Source organism: Dromiciops gliroides, chromosome 3, assembly GCF_019393635.1.
Source record: "Dromiciops gliroides isolate mDroGli1 chromosome 3, mDroGli1.pri, whole genome shotgun sequence".
NCBI classification, from domain to species: Eukaryota; Metazoa; Chordata; class Mammalia; order Microbiotheria; family Microbiotheriidae; genus Dromiciops; species Dromiciops gliroides.
In genome coordinates, this window is record NC_057863.1 from 204114775 (window position 1) to 204132528 (window position 17754).

The 17754-nt window shown below is 37.8% G+C and overlaps 1 protein-coding gene across 3 annotated transcripts in view; it reads right to left on the reverse strand.

Annotated features, from left to right (window-relative positions):
* The window catches only part of VGLL3 (vestigial like family member 3), a 61476-nt gene extending 43943 nt beyond the window's left edge, over positions 1–17533 (reverse strand). The window contains exons 1-2 of one of the 3 annotated variants that reach the window (XM_043990851.1): positions 17035–17533; positions 3097–3214 (exon numbers count right to left, since the gene is read on the reverse strand). In XM_043990851.1, the coding sequence (XP_043846786.1) occupies positions 3097–3214; positions 17035–17160 (244 nt within the window). In that variant the 5' untranslated portion in view covers positions 17161–17533. Of the gene's footprint in view, positions 1–3096; positions 3389–17034 lie in introns of all 3 variants that reach the window. The other 2 variants (XM_043990850.1, XM_043990849.1) reach the window with 2 other exon arrangements.
* Between the last annotated feature and the right edge of the window lie 221 nt (positions 17534–17754).

Consider the following 17754-nt stretch of genomic DNA (forward strand, 5'->3'; position numbering starts at 1 on the left):
TTTGAAAGGAAAGGCATACACCAGATGAGGAATAAGTTTCCAAGAAGTCCCCAACTACTCAAGGAAAGAAGTTTCCCTAATTTGCAGAGAGGTTCCTTTCAGGAAGGGTGATTTTCTGCTTGACCTGTCTTGTTCCCCAGTGCTATTCCACCTTGGGGGTGTGTGTGTGTGTGAGAGAGAGAGAGAGAGGGAGAGAGAGAGAGAGAGAGAGAGAGAGAGAGAGAGAGAGAGAGAGAGAGAGAGAGAGAGAGAGAGAGAGCACGCACATGTTCTCATAGGTAAACTGCTAAAAGGGTGAGCCAAGCAAGAGGTGTATTATTGAATTCTAGGGACTGCATGGTATGGAAAAATGCCAATGGGATTGATGAATATGAAATTGTCCATTAACTAGTTCACCTCACAAAATGATCTCTATGTTCCAAGTTCTTCTTGTTTTGCAGAGCTTTACTTATCTTTGGACTCTTCTGAAAACCTGATCTAAATTCTCTATAAATTTCTCTTTTCTTTTCTTTCTCTTTCTTTCTTTCTTTCTTTCTTTCTTTCTTTCTTTCTTTCTTTCTTTCTTTCTTTCTTTCTTTCTTTCTTTCTTTCTTTCTTTCTTTCTTTCTTTCTTTCTTTCTTTCTTTCTTTTTGGGTGAGGCAATTGGGTTTAAGTGACTTGTCCAGGATCTCACAGCTAGTAAGTGTCAAGTGTCTGCAGCCCGATTTGAACTCAGGTACTCCTGACTCCAGGGTCAGTGCTCTATCCACTGTGCCACCTAGCTGCCCCTCTCTATAAATTTCTTAAGCCAGAAAACGTATACCTGAATACAGAGCTTTGAAAGAAGACTACTGTTAAAGAGAATGAAATGACTGAATTATGTTTTTGGTTTTTTTTTCCTCCCACATTATACTCCTATTCACACACCCCAGTAGGGTGCTTGCTATTTTAAGAACACTGTAGGCTGACTCATATTCATTTTGTTATTTAACTGCATCTTACCCCATAATCTTTTGGTGCCCCTTCCCTCATGAAGTATCTTATCATGGAAAAAACAAACAAACAAACAAAGAAACCCAAACACAAGTCCCTCTTGGTAGGTATTTGATGTACTAGAGATATACAATGAAACTATACATATTTTAGACTTGGCCATGTTGATTTATTTCACTGGACAATACTTAATTGTTACAATAAGTGGCTTGTCTGAAAGGAGGAAGAGTTGATGGGTAGTGATAGTGATTTAACAAAAGGGAAGAAAGAAAAGTGCATCAATGAAGCATTTTTAAAATACACAGAAAAAAGCAAAAGGGGACCCAGGTAGGCAGGGTAGTTATGTCAGTGCTATTGTAAACTGAATATGCAGTTTTAAGAAAGTCTCTGTAACAGAAGTGAATAATTGCAAACAGATTCCTCTCTTCTATTTTTATTCATATATTACAATATCCATGTGTGATACTGTTTCTTAATTTCATAATAAAAAAAAGAATTTTGTTTTAAAACCCTAGGTGTCAGAAGACCCGTGCTCCAGTCCCAGCTATAGTACTAATTAGCTGCTTAATCTTGGGCAGGCCATTTCAACCTTCTGAGTTTTAGATATCCCTTATCTATTAGGGAAGAGAGTTACATTAGATTAATTCTGATTTTTAACATTCTATAATTTGATGAGTCAGGCACATCCCTTACTATATTTTTGCAGTCTGTCTTCCTTGTCTTATTTTCTTTCTTTCTTTCTTTTTTTTTTTTGGTGTTTATTTGTTTTTGGTGAGGCAATTGGGGTTAAGTGACTTTCCCAGGGTCACACAGCTAGTAACTGTCAAGTGTCTGAGGTCGCATTTGAACTCAGGTCCTCCTGACTCCAGGGCTGGTGCTCTATCCACTGAGCTACCTAGCTGCCCCTGTCTTGTTTTCTTTTCACATTTCCTTTCTATTCTTCCACTTCTTACCTACCTTTGACCACTGCTTATCACTTTGAATTCTGATCCTATTCTAAATGGTACTAGGGTTTCCAACTTTGGTTTGGTTTGACTCATGCATTCATACCACTGTGTGTGCCAAGGGAGATACTAAGAGTCGAGTGAGTATCTGCAAGATGTAGGCAGAGCCACTGAGGCTGAAAGAGCCACGGACTTCCTTAAGCTAGTTGTTAAAAGGAAATTATCTACTCCACCCTCAATATCCAACTTCTAAAATCTCTATTAGTATGCTTCCTGTCCCCCAAGTATAAGGGTCTGCATTTCTAAGTATCAGTAGAAATTCCGTGCTTACATAATTAACATACAAACACAAAATATTTCACATCTTTTGTCTTATACAATCTTCTCCCATTCTAACTAGATTTTCTCTTTTTTGCGTGTGTTAGTAAATCAACAAGCAATAGTTTGTTCTGGTGTCCTATACTCAATTTTTATAAAGAGGAAAATGAACATTCCAGACATATCTTTGGACTGCTGTAAGGGGATTCGATGTGGTAACATGTCTTCCCCTCAACGGTTTAACACTTTGCTCACATCATGAATAGGATTTCTTACCATGAACATTTTTTTTTTGCTGTTAGTACCTAAGAAATCTCTGTGATAGGACCTAAAATCAAATTCAAAATTAATGCCAGGACCCCCAATTCACAAGCAGATGAGTCAAGGGACAAGAGACAGAAAGCTATTTCAAGATGAGAAAAACATTTCCAATGTTTGCCCTGGGAAGTTCAGACTCAGATCTCAGTTATGTCACCACAGTAACACCTAGTGGAATAACCAATGGCTAATTTCTTAAAAGCTGATTTAGGCACGCCTATTATTAAGAGATCCAAATTGGGCCATCGGGGCTTCAGAAATGGTGCTTTGCAGCTCTATCCTGCCACTATAAACTCATACCAGTTGCATCATTACTTTCCATAAAGAATTTAAGGGGTGTGACTGCATCCTTTCCAACCCTGCATTCCACATGTGACAAAACTGATCCAGCTGTTTGTCTGAAAGAAATTCCTTGCTGTCCTTAAAAATTAAAAAGCAAGTGGATATTTGTCCTCCAGAGGCACGTTTCCAGCTGGATCCTGGTCAGAGCCGTTGCGAAACAAATACAGTGAGCTGGAGAGCATATGATTTTTTAATTCTTACCTCTCCATAGGGGGGTTAGCCCCATCTTGCTTTTTGAAATGGCAGATTCTGTATGGAAGCTGCTGGCTTGGCCCAAAGCTCTTGAGAAGTGTTCATCCACTACTGAACCAATGTCTCCCTGGAAATAAGTGAAAAGGACACATCGAGAGTTAAGGTACTCCATCTCGGCAGGCTGGTCTTTCTCCTCCTCCTCCTCCTCCTCATCCTCCTCCTCCTCCTCCTCCTCCTCTTGTTTGCTGGGAAGGGTCATTTCCAGAGACTCCTGCATCTTGCTGTATACCGCTAACTTCTTCTGGTATGGAATAAACAAAACACAGTATCAAAGGCAGTTTATAAAAGAGCATTATGTAGATTACTTTTAAAAAAATAATAAAAGTAGCTTCACAGCATGGAATGATCTTCTTTTTCCTACTCCCTGCTCATCTTCCTCACTAAAAAGTTTGGTCCTTGTTATGTCAAACTCTTTTAAATGCCACAATTCTATTTGGATTAAATTTTATACACATGCACACACATACATCTGCCACAATATAACAAGACATAAGAGAACATAGTTTTCCTTTTGTTCATCTCAAAGTCAGCCTATCTTCCCATTTCTCTTCTTTGTCTATGTTTTAAAGATAGTACAATGCAACATTCTAATTATGAGTTGCAGAGTACAGGAGAGTTGGTGTGGAAGGGAGAAGAGAAGGAATGTTTTGTTAAAATGCAAGGAATCTAGCATCTTATAAAAGGATTTGGCAGATGCACTGGACTCCTTTCTTTAAAATCAAATTAAAATGTCGGAATGAGTGTGTGTGAAGATCCATTTTATAAAGAACATATTTTTCAGATGTTCCAGTTACCATTGTTATCATAAATAAAAAGCTACCACCAAGGGTAAATGAAAATAATTCTCACTGGCCAGTGGGGTCAGGGTAAAGGGGTAAAGGGGTAATTCATTTGCCATAAAAAGGCAGCAAAGTTTGGATCATTTAAAATCTCATGAAACTTGTATATCCAATGAACAATTATGATTTCTAAATGATTCATTGATTCTGTTTTCTTTAATTTAAAACAATTGATTGGGGGGGGGGTGCGAAGGGCAATGAGGGTTAAGTGACTTGCCCAAGGTCACACAGCTAGTAAATGTCAAGTGTCCGAGGCCACATTTGAACTCAGGTCCTCCTGAATCCAGGGCTAGTGCTTTATTCACTTCACCACCTAGCTGTCCCAAATTGATTTTTTTTTTGTATCCAAATTGATTTTTTAAAAAGAAAAAAATATATCAGTATATTGTACCCAGTAAAATATATATATCACATGTAAATATATACATATATTAACATATGCATACATATACATGTGAATATTGCTAATATATATAAACTGGAATTCTAAGATTCTGGTAGTTATGAACAGGAAAAGCTCTAACCTTTGAATTGAATTTTCCTCATTCAATTAGTAGTATCCTTATGGGTAGTTTATTCTTGTTGAATATAGTTCCTGAAGTGTTTACATATGAGCTGATGATGATTTAAGGACTCTGATTAATAAAGAAAGTGCTTTGCATTCAAACTTTGTAGCAGTATGGGGTACATATCTATCTCAAAGACTTATCATTAAATTTAATCCTTGTTGCTACTCTATAGGATGTTGCAATGATAACATGAATATATTTTCACTTTTCCATAGATGGAAAATGTAAAGCCTTTGCTTATGTTTCATTTGAATCACTACAAAACTTCAGAAAGAAGATTGTCTTATAATCAGAAGACCTACAGCCAATCCTGACTGCTATTTACTATCTCTGTGACCTTGGACAAGTCACTTCAAAGAAATATGTCACCAATTTAAAACTGGAAGAGAACATAAGAGGTATTCTAGTCTAAAGCAGAAGTTATCCCAGCACAATAGGAAAACCTGTTAGCCATTCTGACCAACTCCACCCACCTCACTTCACAGATGAAAAAATTGAGACCTAGAGGACTTGACAGTCTAGGGGGCAGAGGTACTAGCAGTAGAGCTGAGATTCATGTCAAGGTCCTTTGTCCCCACCCTCCCTGGCCCAATATCCCAAATCCAGGGTTATTTTCCACTCTACCACATTTTCTGGGTATCAATTTCCTCATGTGTAAAATGAAAAAAATTAAAATATATAACTTCTAAGGTCGTTCTGAGCTTTGAAAGTCTAGAATTCTAAAAAATAATACAACACAAACATAATACAACAAATAAAATTTAATTCCTCTTTTCCCTCTGGTTTCTTATTGCTGACATCAATGCCTGTAACATTCTACACACATACGCAGGCATATTAGAAAGATAGTATTATTCTAGGACAGAGAGAGAGAAAGAAAAATATAAGAATACAGAAAAATAGATCTCCAGAATTGGTTCTCTGTATAGGAATGTTCTTTCCAGTATATGAAACTGATTCTTCATTTTACTTCTCCCTTAGTATAGATTTGAGAAAATGATCACTTATCATTACATATTCTTTTTAATTTTTCTTTTTGTTAAATTTTTTAACCTTTTAAACCATATTGACATCCTTTATAAAAAATTGTATAGGCAGTACTAATAACTAAAAGTACACCTTTTTTCTAGTATATACCAATTTTTTTTCAATTTAAATGAAGGGTACCTCAAAAAAAAGAGGCTTGCTCTTTCCAGTTCTTATAGATCATTTCCTGATAATTTAAGCAATGATCTGTTGCATTTTTAAATGTATTATGTTGCTTTGTGATATCATATTCTTATTCTGTCTAAAAAGACACATATCTTTTTTTTTTTTTATGGGGCAATGGGGGTTAAGTGACTTGCCCAGGGTCACACAGCTAGTAAGTGTCAAGGGTCCGAGGCCGGATTTGAACTCAGGTACTCCTGAATCCAGGGCCGGTGCTTTATCCACTGTGCTATCTAGCCTCCCCAAAACACATATATCTAAACTCCAATATTTAAGAATTTTTTAAATTGTAAAACCAGTTTCTTTTTTCCTTCTTTGCTAGTCAAGATCTTTGCCTATTTGCTTTCTGTGGCATGGATTCAACATCTTAACTATTTTTTTTTACTGACTCTTCCAATAAGAGGTCTGTTCGTAAATGTTTAACAACCAGCTTTTGTTGGAGGGAGGAGAAAAGGGTATACACTCAGGATACACTTTTAAATTTAATCTATATTATTAACATTTTCTCTATTACTTTCTTAAATGTAGAGAATCAACAAAACAATTAAAAATCAAGACCTAATTTGGAGTTTACCATTTAAAAAGTGTAAAAGTTCACACAGAAAAGTTAATAATCAATGCCTCTGAGCTGACTCCAGCACACCCCTGCCTCCAACAGAGAGGAGCATCTAAAGCTTGCTAAAATTCCAGAGGAAACAAAGGAGAAAGAGGAGAAGTCACTGTTCTAGGACAACAGAAAAAAACATGATAGCTGAAATGATAGAGTAATACCTGATGAGATAAATTTGGGTCCATTGCAACAAATTAAATCTCATAAAGAAAAGAATTTAAACAGCTATAGACTATCATTTACCTATCATTTGCCTATCTGATTTAACTCAACATCTTGGGCTTCAGAATTTTGCCTTTAAGTGTCAAAATCAAAAACAAAGGTAAATGCTAGGCCTTGATCCTGATTGTTCCTCTTAAATGTTCCTTACTGATACACTCATAATCAACCATATTTCTTATATTTTCTTCCCAAATGATTGTGATCCCCAATTATTTTCTGAGTTCTGTACTCTATGACTACAGTCCCATTTCTTGCTTAATTTTGGGGGTACACATCTAATTTCTGTTTACTTTCAACATTTCAAACACAGCAGACTTTCCATTTTATCACATTGTATCTGAGTGCGTCACCTCAAGTACATATTATCACGAACCTAATTTTTCTTTTAAAAAAATGCCAACATTCAAAGCTTAAATTTTGAGGTAAAAGCTTAAATTGTCACATCCATACAATGTTTTGTCAAATTAGCAATTTATCAAGGTTATCCCTACAACCTGTTTTCAAATGCAACCTTTAAAAAGACCCCATTTTGAGAGGTATCTCTCAGCTTTGCTATGAGAAATGCAATTGAAATAAAGAAATAAAGAGGATAACAAGCAAAAATGCTCAAACATTTTTTAAAGTTCATTTTTAAATCAAAAAGTCCATTTCTGTGTTTCTAATCGTGCCTAATTATCCGCCAGTAAAAGGGCTGAGTTATGTGAAAAGAATTACCAGCTAATGGCCACAAGGCTAGTTCACATGCCTTTTTTTCCCAGGTTGTGCAATTACAATCATCAGAACCAGAATATGGTTTGTTTGTACTGAATATTCCCATTCCAGACAATTGCAAACAAAGTTTAGAACATTTCTATGAACAAGAGAATGTATTCTCAGTCAGAAGCCAAATACCTTTGCTTCCCGGAAGACCAGGGTGACAAATACCAAATGATTATCATACATATGTTGAAACTTTTTTCTGAGGTTAAAAATGTCTTTAAATGAATCATTTGATACTGTTGCCCAGGTTAATTGTCATCCTTACTGAACATTCTTCATTTCTCAACACAGTGATGCTTTTATTTTAAGAAACATGACTGGACTATTGCAGGACTCCTCCCAGGGAGAAGACTTTCAGAAGATAATGCTTCTTAAACTATTGCCAGAATTCTATTGCTATGTCACATCATTCTTCATTTAACTGCTTATCAGGTTTGCCAAAAATGAAAAACTTAAAAACACTGACACTATGTAGCACTACTTCTGCTTAATGATAGGAGAAAATATATTTTTGAAAAATCAAACTCACATTGAGACCACTCAAAGTGTTTAATTCTGAGTCGAGGTCTGTATTTAGCCAGTTTCTCACCTAGATCATGACCATTTCATTATAAAATTTTTAAAATTGGAATTTTTTTTTGAAGAAGTAAGAATATAAGAATATAAAATACTAAGACTGGTATCTTCATTAAACCCATTTAAAAAAAAATCATAGCTCCAGATTACTATCAGTGACTAAAGTTGTCATTTATGGAAATGATAGATTTATTTATTTTTATTTTTTTTATTTTTTTGCAGGGCATTGGGGGTTAAGTGACTTGCCCAGGGTCACACAGTTAGTAAGTGTTAAGTGTCTGAGTCTGGATTTGAACTCAGGTCCTCCTGAATCCAGGGCCGGTGCTTTATCCACCGCGCCACCTAGCTGCCCCGAAATGATAGATTTATTCCAGCAAAGTTACCAATAAACAAAATTCTGCTTTTGCAAATGTCTTCAGAACCACTTTCACACAACTGAGTAACAGGCTGTCATATTTATATATATTGTTTTTTAAAATTCAAGAAATGGTACAAACTACCCTGATTGTTCATATCATTCACTCTGCTTGTTTCAGAATGACTTCTGTCTGCTTCCAAACATCAGATTAACCCTCAAGGGACAATGATTTGCCATTACTGTGAATATGTGAAAGAATATTTCAAAAGGCTTTGAAAGTAATTATTATTATTATTTTTTTTTAGTGAGGCAATTAGGGTTAAGTGACTTGCCCAGGGTCACACAGCTAGTAAGTATTAAGTGTCTGAGGCTGGATTTGAACTCAGGTCCTCCCGACTCCAGGGCCAGTGCTCTATCCACTGTGCTACCTAGCTGCCCGCGAAAGTAATTCTTAAAGAATTCCAAACATCAGCCTTGACATTTGTTTATTTGGTCCCCTACCAGTGGAAATGGCTTAAAGGGAATAGTATTCATTTGGATGTATAAGTTCTGCTGTTCTTGTTTAAAAATTAGTCACATTATTATAAAATTTACTATCTTATAATAAAGCAATAGAATAATATAAGTATGTTTTTACATAGTAAGATGTATAAAAGTTGTTATGGCATGTAACGATTGGAATGACGCCACCTGCTGGAGACTTACTGTAGAAGAGTTCCGCCCATGAAGTGAAGGTCTTTGAGGGCAAGACCAGGAGTCTTTTCTTTGGCGTCAGGAAGTGACGCGGGCTAGTGGGAGGAAGAAGGAAGAGAATGGCGGCTCGGTCTCACTCTCTTTCCTTTGGACTCTGGTGGAGAGCGGAGCTAGAAATGTGCTCTCCCTTTAATAGATAGGAATCTAGGCCTTTCTCTTTCTCTTTACCAAATTCTTATTCTCCTTAATAAATGCTTAAAAGTCTAACTCTTGCTAAAGCTTATAATTTATTGGCAAGCACTCATTAGATATTTTAGACAGTTTAGCTAGAATTTTAGCCCTTAACAGGCATTTGACCAACTTTGCTATTTTCTCCATATAGCCGATATTCATAGCAACTAGGTGGTATGGTGTATGGAGAACTGGACTTTGAGTAAGGAAGATCCGAGTGTGAATCCTGTCTCAGACACTTGCTGGCGTAGCAAGTCACCTAACTGCTATTTGTTTTGGTTTCCTCATTTTTAGAATGGGGATAGTAATAGAACCTACCACCCAGGGTTGTCATGAAGATCAAATGAGTTACTAGTTATAGTATTTTACAAATTTTAAGCATTAAATAAATGATGATGATGATGATGAAAGAATGGAAAGAAAGATGAAGTAGTGAGTGATGATAGGTATCTTTACTTGTTTCTAAGAATCTTTAGGGGTGTATCAGGATGCTCATTTCCATCTTGAATTCTTAGGAGAAGATAAATTATTTGCAAAGCTATGTGGCCTTAGACAAGTCTTAATCTCTCTGTGCCTCAATTTGTAGTGTTTGTTTGTCCTTCGTTTTCAAAGAGGACCATGACATCAGGAAGGTGATTTCATGACTTGCACTGAATTGGATTTAAGTGAGGGAGGGCTGTGCAAAGTCACCAGCCTCATTATCTCCTCCCCAGCCATTTGGGTTCAGTGGCAACATATACAACAGGACAACTGGAGATGACCCTGGATGTTTTTTAAGTCAATTGGGATTAAGTGACTTGCCCAGAATCACACAACTAGTAAGTGAATAAGGTGAGATTAGAATTTAGGTCCTCCCAACTTCAGGGCCAGTGTTCTATACACTGTGCCACATAGCTGCCCCTATTTACTGCTCAATTTAGCTGCTTCACTTTACTGATTTGTTAAATGATGAGTTAGATTAGATCTTAGGTCCATAGAATTGTGGAACAGCCTTTACTAATTGTAGAGCCCAATTCCTTCATTTTGCAGATGAGGAAACAGAAGTAATTTTCAGCTCTAAAATTCTATAATCCTAAATTAGACTTTTGGCGGAAACAATATGATACGACATAGTTATAAGGGGTTATCTGCTTAGCCTTAGTTATTCATTTTGGGTTTTCTCCCTTTTAGACATAGGAACAATTTGACAAAAGTTTTAGTCACCCAGCATTTGTTATGCTTATCAAGAATTTGTATAACATGGATAACATCATGGTGTAGGGGAAATAGAACCAGAAAATGAGAGTAAAGAGACCTGGTTTCTAGTTAGCTCTGCCCCTAGCCAACTATGATAATTTGAAAAGTCACTTGACTTTCTGATCCTCAGATTTCTCATCTGGAAAATAAGAGGACTGGGTAAAATAATATCTAAATGCCCATCTAGTTCTAAAATTCAATTCTTTATCATCTCATTTTTTTTTAAAGTAAATGTGCTGTGTTGGATAATACAGTAGAATGAAGAAAGTTAATTATGAGTAAGTGAAGCAGAAAATAGTTCGTGTGATATATTTTGAAGCAGGAACCACTGCCCCCAATATCTCTCCCATTCCCCTCACAGTGCTTGGAATTCCGCTATTTCAGCTTTATTCCTTTCAATCTCGGAGACAGTTCATCGTCAGGAGTCTCCCATGAACAAGCAATGGGGCAGCTAGATGGTGCAGTGGATAGAGCACTGGCCCTGAAGTTGGGAGGACCTGAGTTCAAATCTCAGCTCAGACACTTACTAGGTGCATGGCACTGGGCAAGTCACTTAACCCCAATTGCCTTAAACATTTGGGGTCATCTCCAGTTGTCCTGATAGATATACATATATATATATATATATGCATAAATGTATATGTATATGTATTTGTATTTGTATGTGTATATGTATGTGTATATGCATATATATGTGTATGTGTATGTGTATGTATATGTATATGTATATGTATATGTATATGTATATGTATATGTATATGTATATGTATATGTATATGTATATGTATATGTATATGTATCTCTTGCCACAGGACCCAGATGGTTCTGGAGGAGAGAGTGAGGCTTGTGACTTTGCACAGACCTCCCTCATTTAAATACAATTCAGTACAAGTCATGAAATCACCTTCCTGATGTCATGGTCCTCTTTGGGAATGAAGGACAAACAACAAGGAGCAAAAACTCCTGGCATAGTAAGACCTTGAGCTATAATCAGCTAACAAAAAGAATTAGTTAAAAGCAAGTAAAGAGAATGATTTAGTTGTATCCCAGTTTTTCTTAGTAGCCTTTTATAGGCTGTATGACCCATGAAACTGTTCAAACCTCTCTGGAACTAATTTGTATTTCTTTCTTGTACCACCTCTTATAGTAATGGCAGCACAAGAGTGCTGGACCTGAGGGTAAGAAACAAGGGTTCAAATTCCTGTTATTCACCTTAATCTAGCAGCACAAGTCTTTCTAAATCTCAGATTCCTCATTTGTAAAATAGAAATGTTTTTCCTATCTACCCATTGTAAGGAAATTAAAGGCTCTTTTCAATCTTCTAGGTCTGTGCAAATGTAAGTTTATAGAGTTCCAGAAGTTGATAAGGTATTTTGTGAAAAAGTACTACATGGCACTTATCCTAACCTTATCTCACTCAAGTTTCAAAAGGTATATACACCCTTGTCAGAAGGTTTTCATGTCCCCATCACTTTGTAGTATAGATCATTCTGGTTCACTATCAGAGATCATGATTTCATTTGGTTACTTCGAGGTTTAATTTTCATCCAGGTTTGGATTTTCTGCCTGGAAAATTATTAGGTGCATGGAACTATGAAACACTTTTTAAGTTCCTAAGTCTCTGTGTCAAGTTAATTTGAGCAGAACAGAATTATAGGGACTGCTCTTTCTCAAAGTGGGCCTGCATGAATTCCTACAAATCTACTTAAGTCCTTGCTTACAGTTGCAAGAAAATTAGATCCTCTGGTATAAATAAGCTAACTGTATGCTCAATCTACTTAGTGTATAATTCTATTCTTTCCCCCCTCTGAGGTAAAATGTGGGCTTGACTCAGTGATATACTGGGACTTAATAGTTTTTATTAATATTGCTTCCTAAATCTTCATGAAAATATAAATGACTGTTCCTTTGCTAAGTGGATTCAGTGTCTTGTAAAAAACAAAAAACAAACAAACAAACCAGGATGAAATACTGATGGAAAAAAATCAGAGCAATTTTGTTCCTTGCAAAAGTTTTAAAGAAGTATACTACTAAGGACTTCTGGTCAAAGAGCATACTACATGTGAATTTTCATTATCAAAAAATCAATTTGGGGGTGTTCCACATCTGCATATGTACACAACTCTTGTGCAACGTCAAAAGGAAGTTTAACTTTGAAAGATTTTTTCAGATTTGTAATTGAACTTCAACAAAAGAGTCAGTTATTTTAAAGGAATGTTTGAAGACATATTAACTCAGTTATCTCCCTTAAAGCAGAGTCAGAATCAATAACTACAGAATTTTACCACAGTATGGTAGTATTATAAATACCTATTCTGTAAATTGCAAAACACAGTGGTGCAATTTTAGAAAACTTCCTGTCTAAACCTATCATTCAAATAAAGGGGAATTTTGAAAATGAACCGGGCTGCATTTAGATGGGAAGTTCCTTAGACGAGAATGGAGTTCCTTTACCCATGACTTAAGTTTCTCAGGTTTCCCCTATGCTTATTTCAAAATCCTACGTTGATTCATATGTTATTGCAGTCTAGTAAGCCATAATGTGTGGAAGTGTATTGTCTTTTCTTTCCTTTTCTTTTTTGGGGGCATGGGTGGGTAGTGCTAAGCTAAAGGGGAGGAAGTTCAGTCCTTGAAGTAGGTGGATATGGGAGTGGGAAGTGAAAGCAATAAGAAGGGGTGAAGCAGAGGTGGCATGATATCTATCAGGAAAGCCCCAGATCTTCCTACAAGACAGAGGAAAATCTTCCCCCCACTTCTAGAGACATTCTGAGGACTGGCATAAAAATGTTGGATTTATAATTCATGCACATTGACAGAACCAATGAATTCTTTCCAGATTGGAGTCTTGGGTGTGCCTGAGAAGCACAGCAGATCTCACGGGAATAGCCTTTCTCACTACATTTGAGACACCTTCATGATATTTACAACTTAGAGTGATGTTTCTGTGACTGAACATTTCAACTAGAGAGTCCTTCAGGAAAAAGGAAACCTTTATTGGTGTTTTTTTTAAAGAAATCCACTGTGGACAGGAACTATTACAAAAGCACTAACAACTTGTTAATGAATTTCCTGCTGTAAGACATTTTAGAGCACAGTGCAATGGAGAGATTTCTAGATTTGAAGTCAATAGACTTGGTTTTGAATCACCATTCTGCTGTATTACTATCAGTGTAGTATCAGTGGCTTAGCCTCAGTGCTTTCATCTATAAAATGTGGAAATTGGACTAGAGATAATCTCTAAGGTCCCTTCCAGTTTTATGACTATTATTACACCATGCTGAAGACATTTAAATGTATCTATGCATTGACCCATCCACAGTCTGTAATGTTGTGTATTGTCATAATTAAGAAAAGGAAAGCTTCATTTTTTGGAGGGGGGCGGGCAATGAGGGTTGAGTGACTTGCCCAGGCTCACACAGCTAGTGTTAAGTGTCTGAAGCTGGATTTGAACTCAGGTCCTCCTGAATCCAGGGCCGGTGTTTTATCCACTGTGCCACCTAGCTGCCCCCAAGCTTCATTTTTAAACTTAGATATTTCCCCTTTGGGGAATAGAAGAGGGGCAAGACAGCTTGTTATTTTTTAATCATTTTAAAAAGCTATCTGACCTCCTACTACCCTGAAAGGAAAATATATAAACAGAAAATATAGAATATTGGTCAGTGTTAATCTACTGGTTTCTAAAGACACCAATTCAGTATAGATTTACGGAAAAATCAATTTAGAGGAGCATATTGCTACCTCTAAAAAAAAAGTAGCCATACCAAACTTTGCTTCTCTTTTCTATCATTTCATCAGATGGGATATTAATGGTCTCTCTGCCTCTTGGACTCTGTCACTTTTTCTGCTTCCCTTCCTCTCTTGTTTTTCCATAAATAAGTTTTTGAAATGTAGTAGGAATTTGAGAGTTGTAGCTCTCTTTTTTTTGTCTCCCAGTCAAGATGCTATTAGGGGTCACTTCCCATGTACGGAGAAAACAATCTTCATGGATAATAATGATAAAACCTTATGGAATGCAACAACAACAAAAAAATGTATTCTCAGATGACTACTTTAGGGCCAAGTCAATATTAGTCCCACTTCACCCACGCACCACATAGTCTAAAAATGCTGTCAGTCTGATAAGAATGTCCTGATTTGCTTTTTTTCTTGCATTAAAAATATAGGTCATCAAACTAAAGTATAAAACTCTTACTAGCTCATAGTGCAAAGGAAGATTTTCTTCATTTCAACTAGGTAGTGACAAATAGTTACATGGTTGAAAATATGATCATCCTACCACATTTGGGGAATCAAAATTAGAACTGCAAAGTTCAGTTATATATTAAAATCTCAAGCTCAAATCAATCAGTCAAGTACTAACAAGTCTACATAAACACAAAGTAAAGGAGGAAGGTTAATTGACCTGTAAGTAACCTTCAGACAGGGATAATTTAGGTCAAGTACAGGAATTCAGCTTGATTTTAGTTGTAGTTTCTTTTGTTGTTGTTTGTTTGTTTTTGTGGTTGTCATCATTTGGGTAGTTTATGCACAAACTAATATTTATAGTATGATTTTTCTGGACATAGAGATACAGTAATGTAGATTTAGTTTCCAGGTCATTTCTGATGACATCCTAAATTTGATGTTATAATTCTGGTTCTAAACTTCATCTTCTATAAATAAAACCATTAGTTTTACTAATAGTTAATTACTAGTTAACATTATAAAAGTGTATGTTTGACATGCCAAAGATAATTTCCTATAATCTCTAAAGGGAAATTATTGATAGTTTTGGAAGAAAGTAAAAGATGCCATCTTCTTGTACATATATACATACATACACATATATACATATATATGGGGAGGTAAGAATACCTAAGTATTTATCAATTTCTGATGTCCTATGTTTCTTTTTGTTTGTTTTTAACTAACAAACAACTCATTGCAACTATAGTGTCTAGCTTGTTGAGGGGGGAAAAAATCTGTCTTCTATTTCCTGGTACAGGGTCTTGAAATGAAACACAGAATTCATGGTAAGCATCCTTTTCCCATTCTTCCTCTACCCTACTCTATGCTTAGCTACAATTTTCTTGAACTCTTTTATGTTTTGAAAGAGAAAAAGAAAAACAAACAGAATAATCAAAATCCCCCACCCTTTGTCCAAATTTTTTTCCCCCTCAAGTCTCAGGTATATAGCCTTCAGAGGTTCAGAGATAAAGGTAAGTATTATAGCCTCAGGGAAGGGGGAGGAGAGGGAGGGAAAGTGATAGAATTTTGAAATCAAAACTTTAAATTAAAATGTTTATTATATAAAAAAGAAGTAATAGAGCAAAAGTGGAGATCCTTCCTCTTTCACCCTATCAAGGCTTTGGCCAGCCTCATACTGGTTATTAGATGAAATACTACCACTAATCGTCCCCTGCCAATCAGTGAAATTTAGCGATTCCTATCTAATCCCACTAGTCCATCTACCAAGGACTAGTACTAGAGCCGCATAGCAGTTTAAAAAAAAAGCCAGTTTGATAAAAAAGTAGAGACACAATTTAATCTTCAATGATGAAGCAGAAATGTTTTGGGGATGGGTATTCCCTAACCCCATTTCATATCTTGGGAGAGTTCTCTGCATAAAATATTGCTTATTCAGGCCCCCCAAAGCTAAAGATATGATCACTGTCTTGGTGTAACCTCTTGCAACATGTCCTTTTTCTATGTGCTACCTAGGTTATGAAATATCCACACCCAGTGGTTGCATGGGAGGAGGGTAGCCAATGCTATTTATGCAGAGTGCATTTCCTCCAAATGAACTCCATTCCTCTGGCTTAATCTCACATTTCTTTCTTCCTGCTGGCTTTCTAATCTTTGATTTATGCCCTGCCATACCTGAGACCAGGGCTTCTCATGTGAGTCTTCCTTGAGACTGGATGGACATCTTGGTCTACACTATGTGGCCATTCCTTAGAATAACTTGGCCACATAGCTTTCTCTACTCTCCTGGAACTGTTCTGCCCAGCCTTAATGTCCTATTTTCAAGGGAAGTGGAGACCAGGCCCTGGAACACACACACAGCCCAGGGGCCCATTTTTACTTTCACCTCACTGTCTTACTTTCCTTATTCTTCCTGACATCTGAATTTGACAGTGTCATTATAATAATACCTGTATGCTTAAACCTCCTTTCCCTACCAAAGAAAACAAAGTATTTGGTTTACAAGAAGTTCGTTTTGTGTGTCTTGTTTTTTATAGACTCTAAAACAGATTCATCACCTGCTGAGTTTCAAAGAATTGCACGCTAAGAACTAAAGGCGATTTTGGAAGTGGTCCGCAGTTCCCCCGGACAATTTCAAGCAGATTCCAGCTAGATAATTCCCAGTAATAGACCTCAGGTGTTTTTCCACGCTTTCAAAATCTGGCTCACCTCTCCCCCCACCTGTTCCCTTCTTCTTCTGGATGTGTGGCCACTGTGAAGCCCTCAGCATCCTGCCGGGCTCCACAAACTCCCCATCCCCTGGCTAGCTGTCCCGAGAGCGCCCTGTCAGTACTCCGCAAGATCAGAACAGATAGCAGACTCCAGACTCTCCATCCCAGTTACCCCAGGACAACGACTCACCTGCTGGCCGGACTGGGGAGCGGTATGGTAATAAGCTGTGGGGCAGGATGCTGCTGCCACCGAGTTGGGCAAATACTGGGTTGCTCCATATGGCTGAGGGTGATACATCACCTCCGCACAACTCATGGCAACTGTGGCAGCAGCGGCCACAGAGCTGGTGCTCCCGTTGCAGTTGGCGCCGCCGCCGCAGCTGCTGCCGCCGCCGCAGCCACAGCCGCTTCCTCAGTGGCTGCTTCCTTAGTGGCTGCTCCCGCGGCTGCTAAGACGGGCGCTTCCCAGCCTCTGCTGCGCTGGACTCTGGCTTGCACTGATTTGGCAATGAACCGTGGTCCGTGCATGGACACCTTCATCTTTAGCCCCCTTCCGGGTCGTTCTCTCTCATACTTATAGAGCGGTCCGGTGGGTCAGCTGCCACCGCATGACAGCACCCAACTCCCCAGCGAAGGTAGGAGCGGAGGCAGCAGCTGTGGCAGAGGCGGCAACAGCAGCCGGGGTCCAGGCTGCGCCCGGCGAGGAGAGGTTCTCATTTGCATATACACAATGAGTGCCCAGCGCTCGGCCTATCGCTAGCTCCTGGGGCTGGGCAAGAACTGGGGAATGCCTAGGGGCGGGGAGAAAAAGAGGGTGAGGAGGCGGGGGAGGAGGGGGGAGGGAGCGTTGGAGTTGGGGTATGTTCGCCTCCTCCGGGTAGGGAGGGGAGCGACGGAAAAGTTTCTCCAA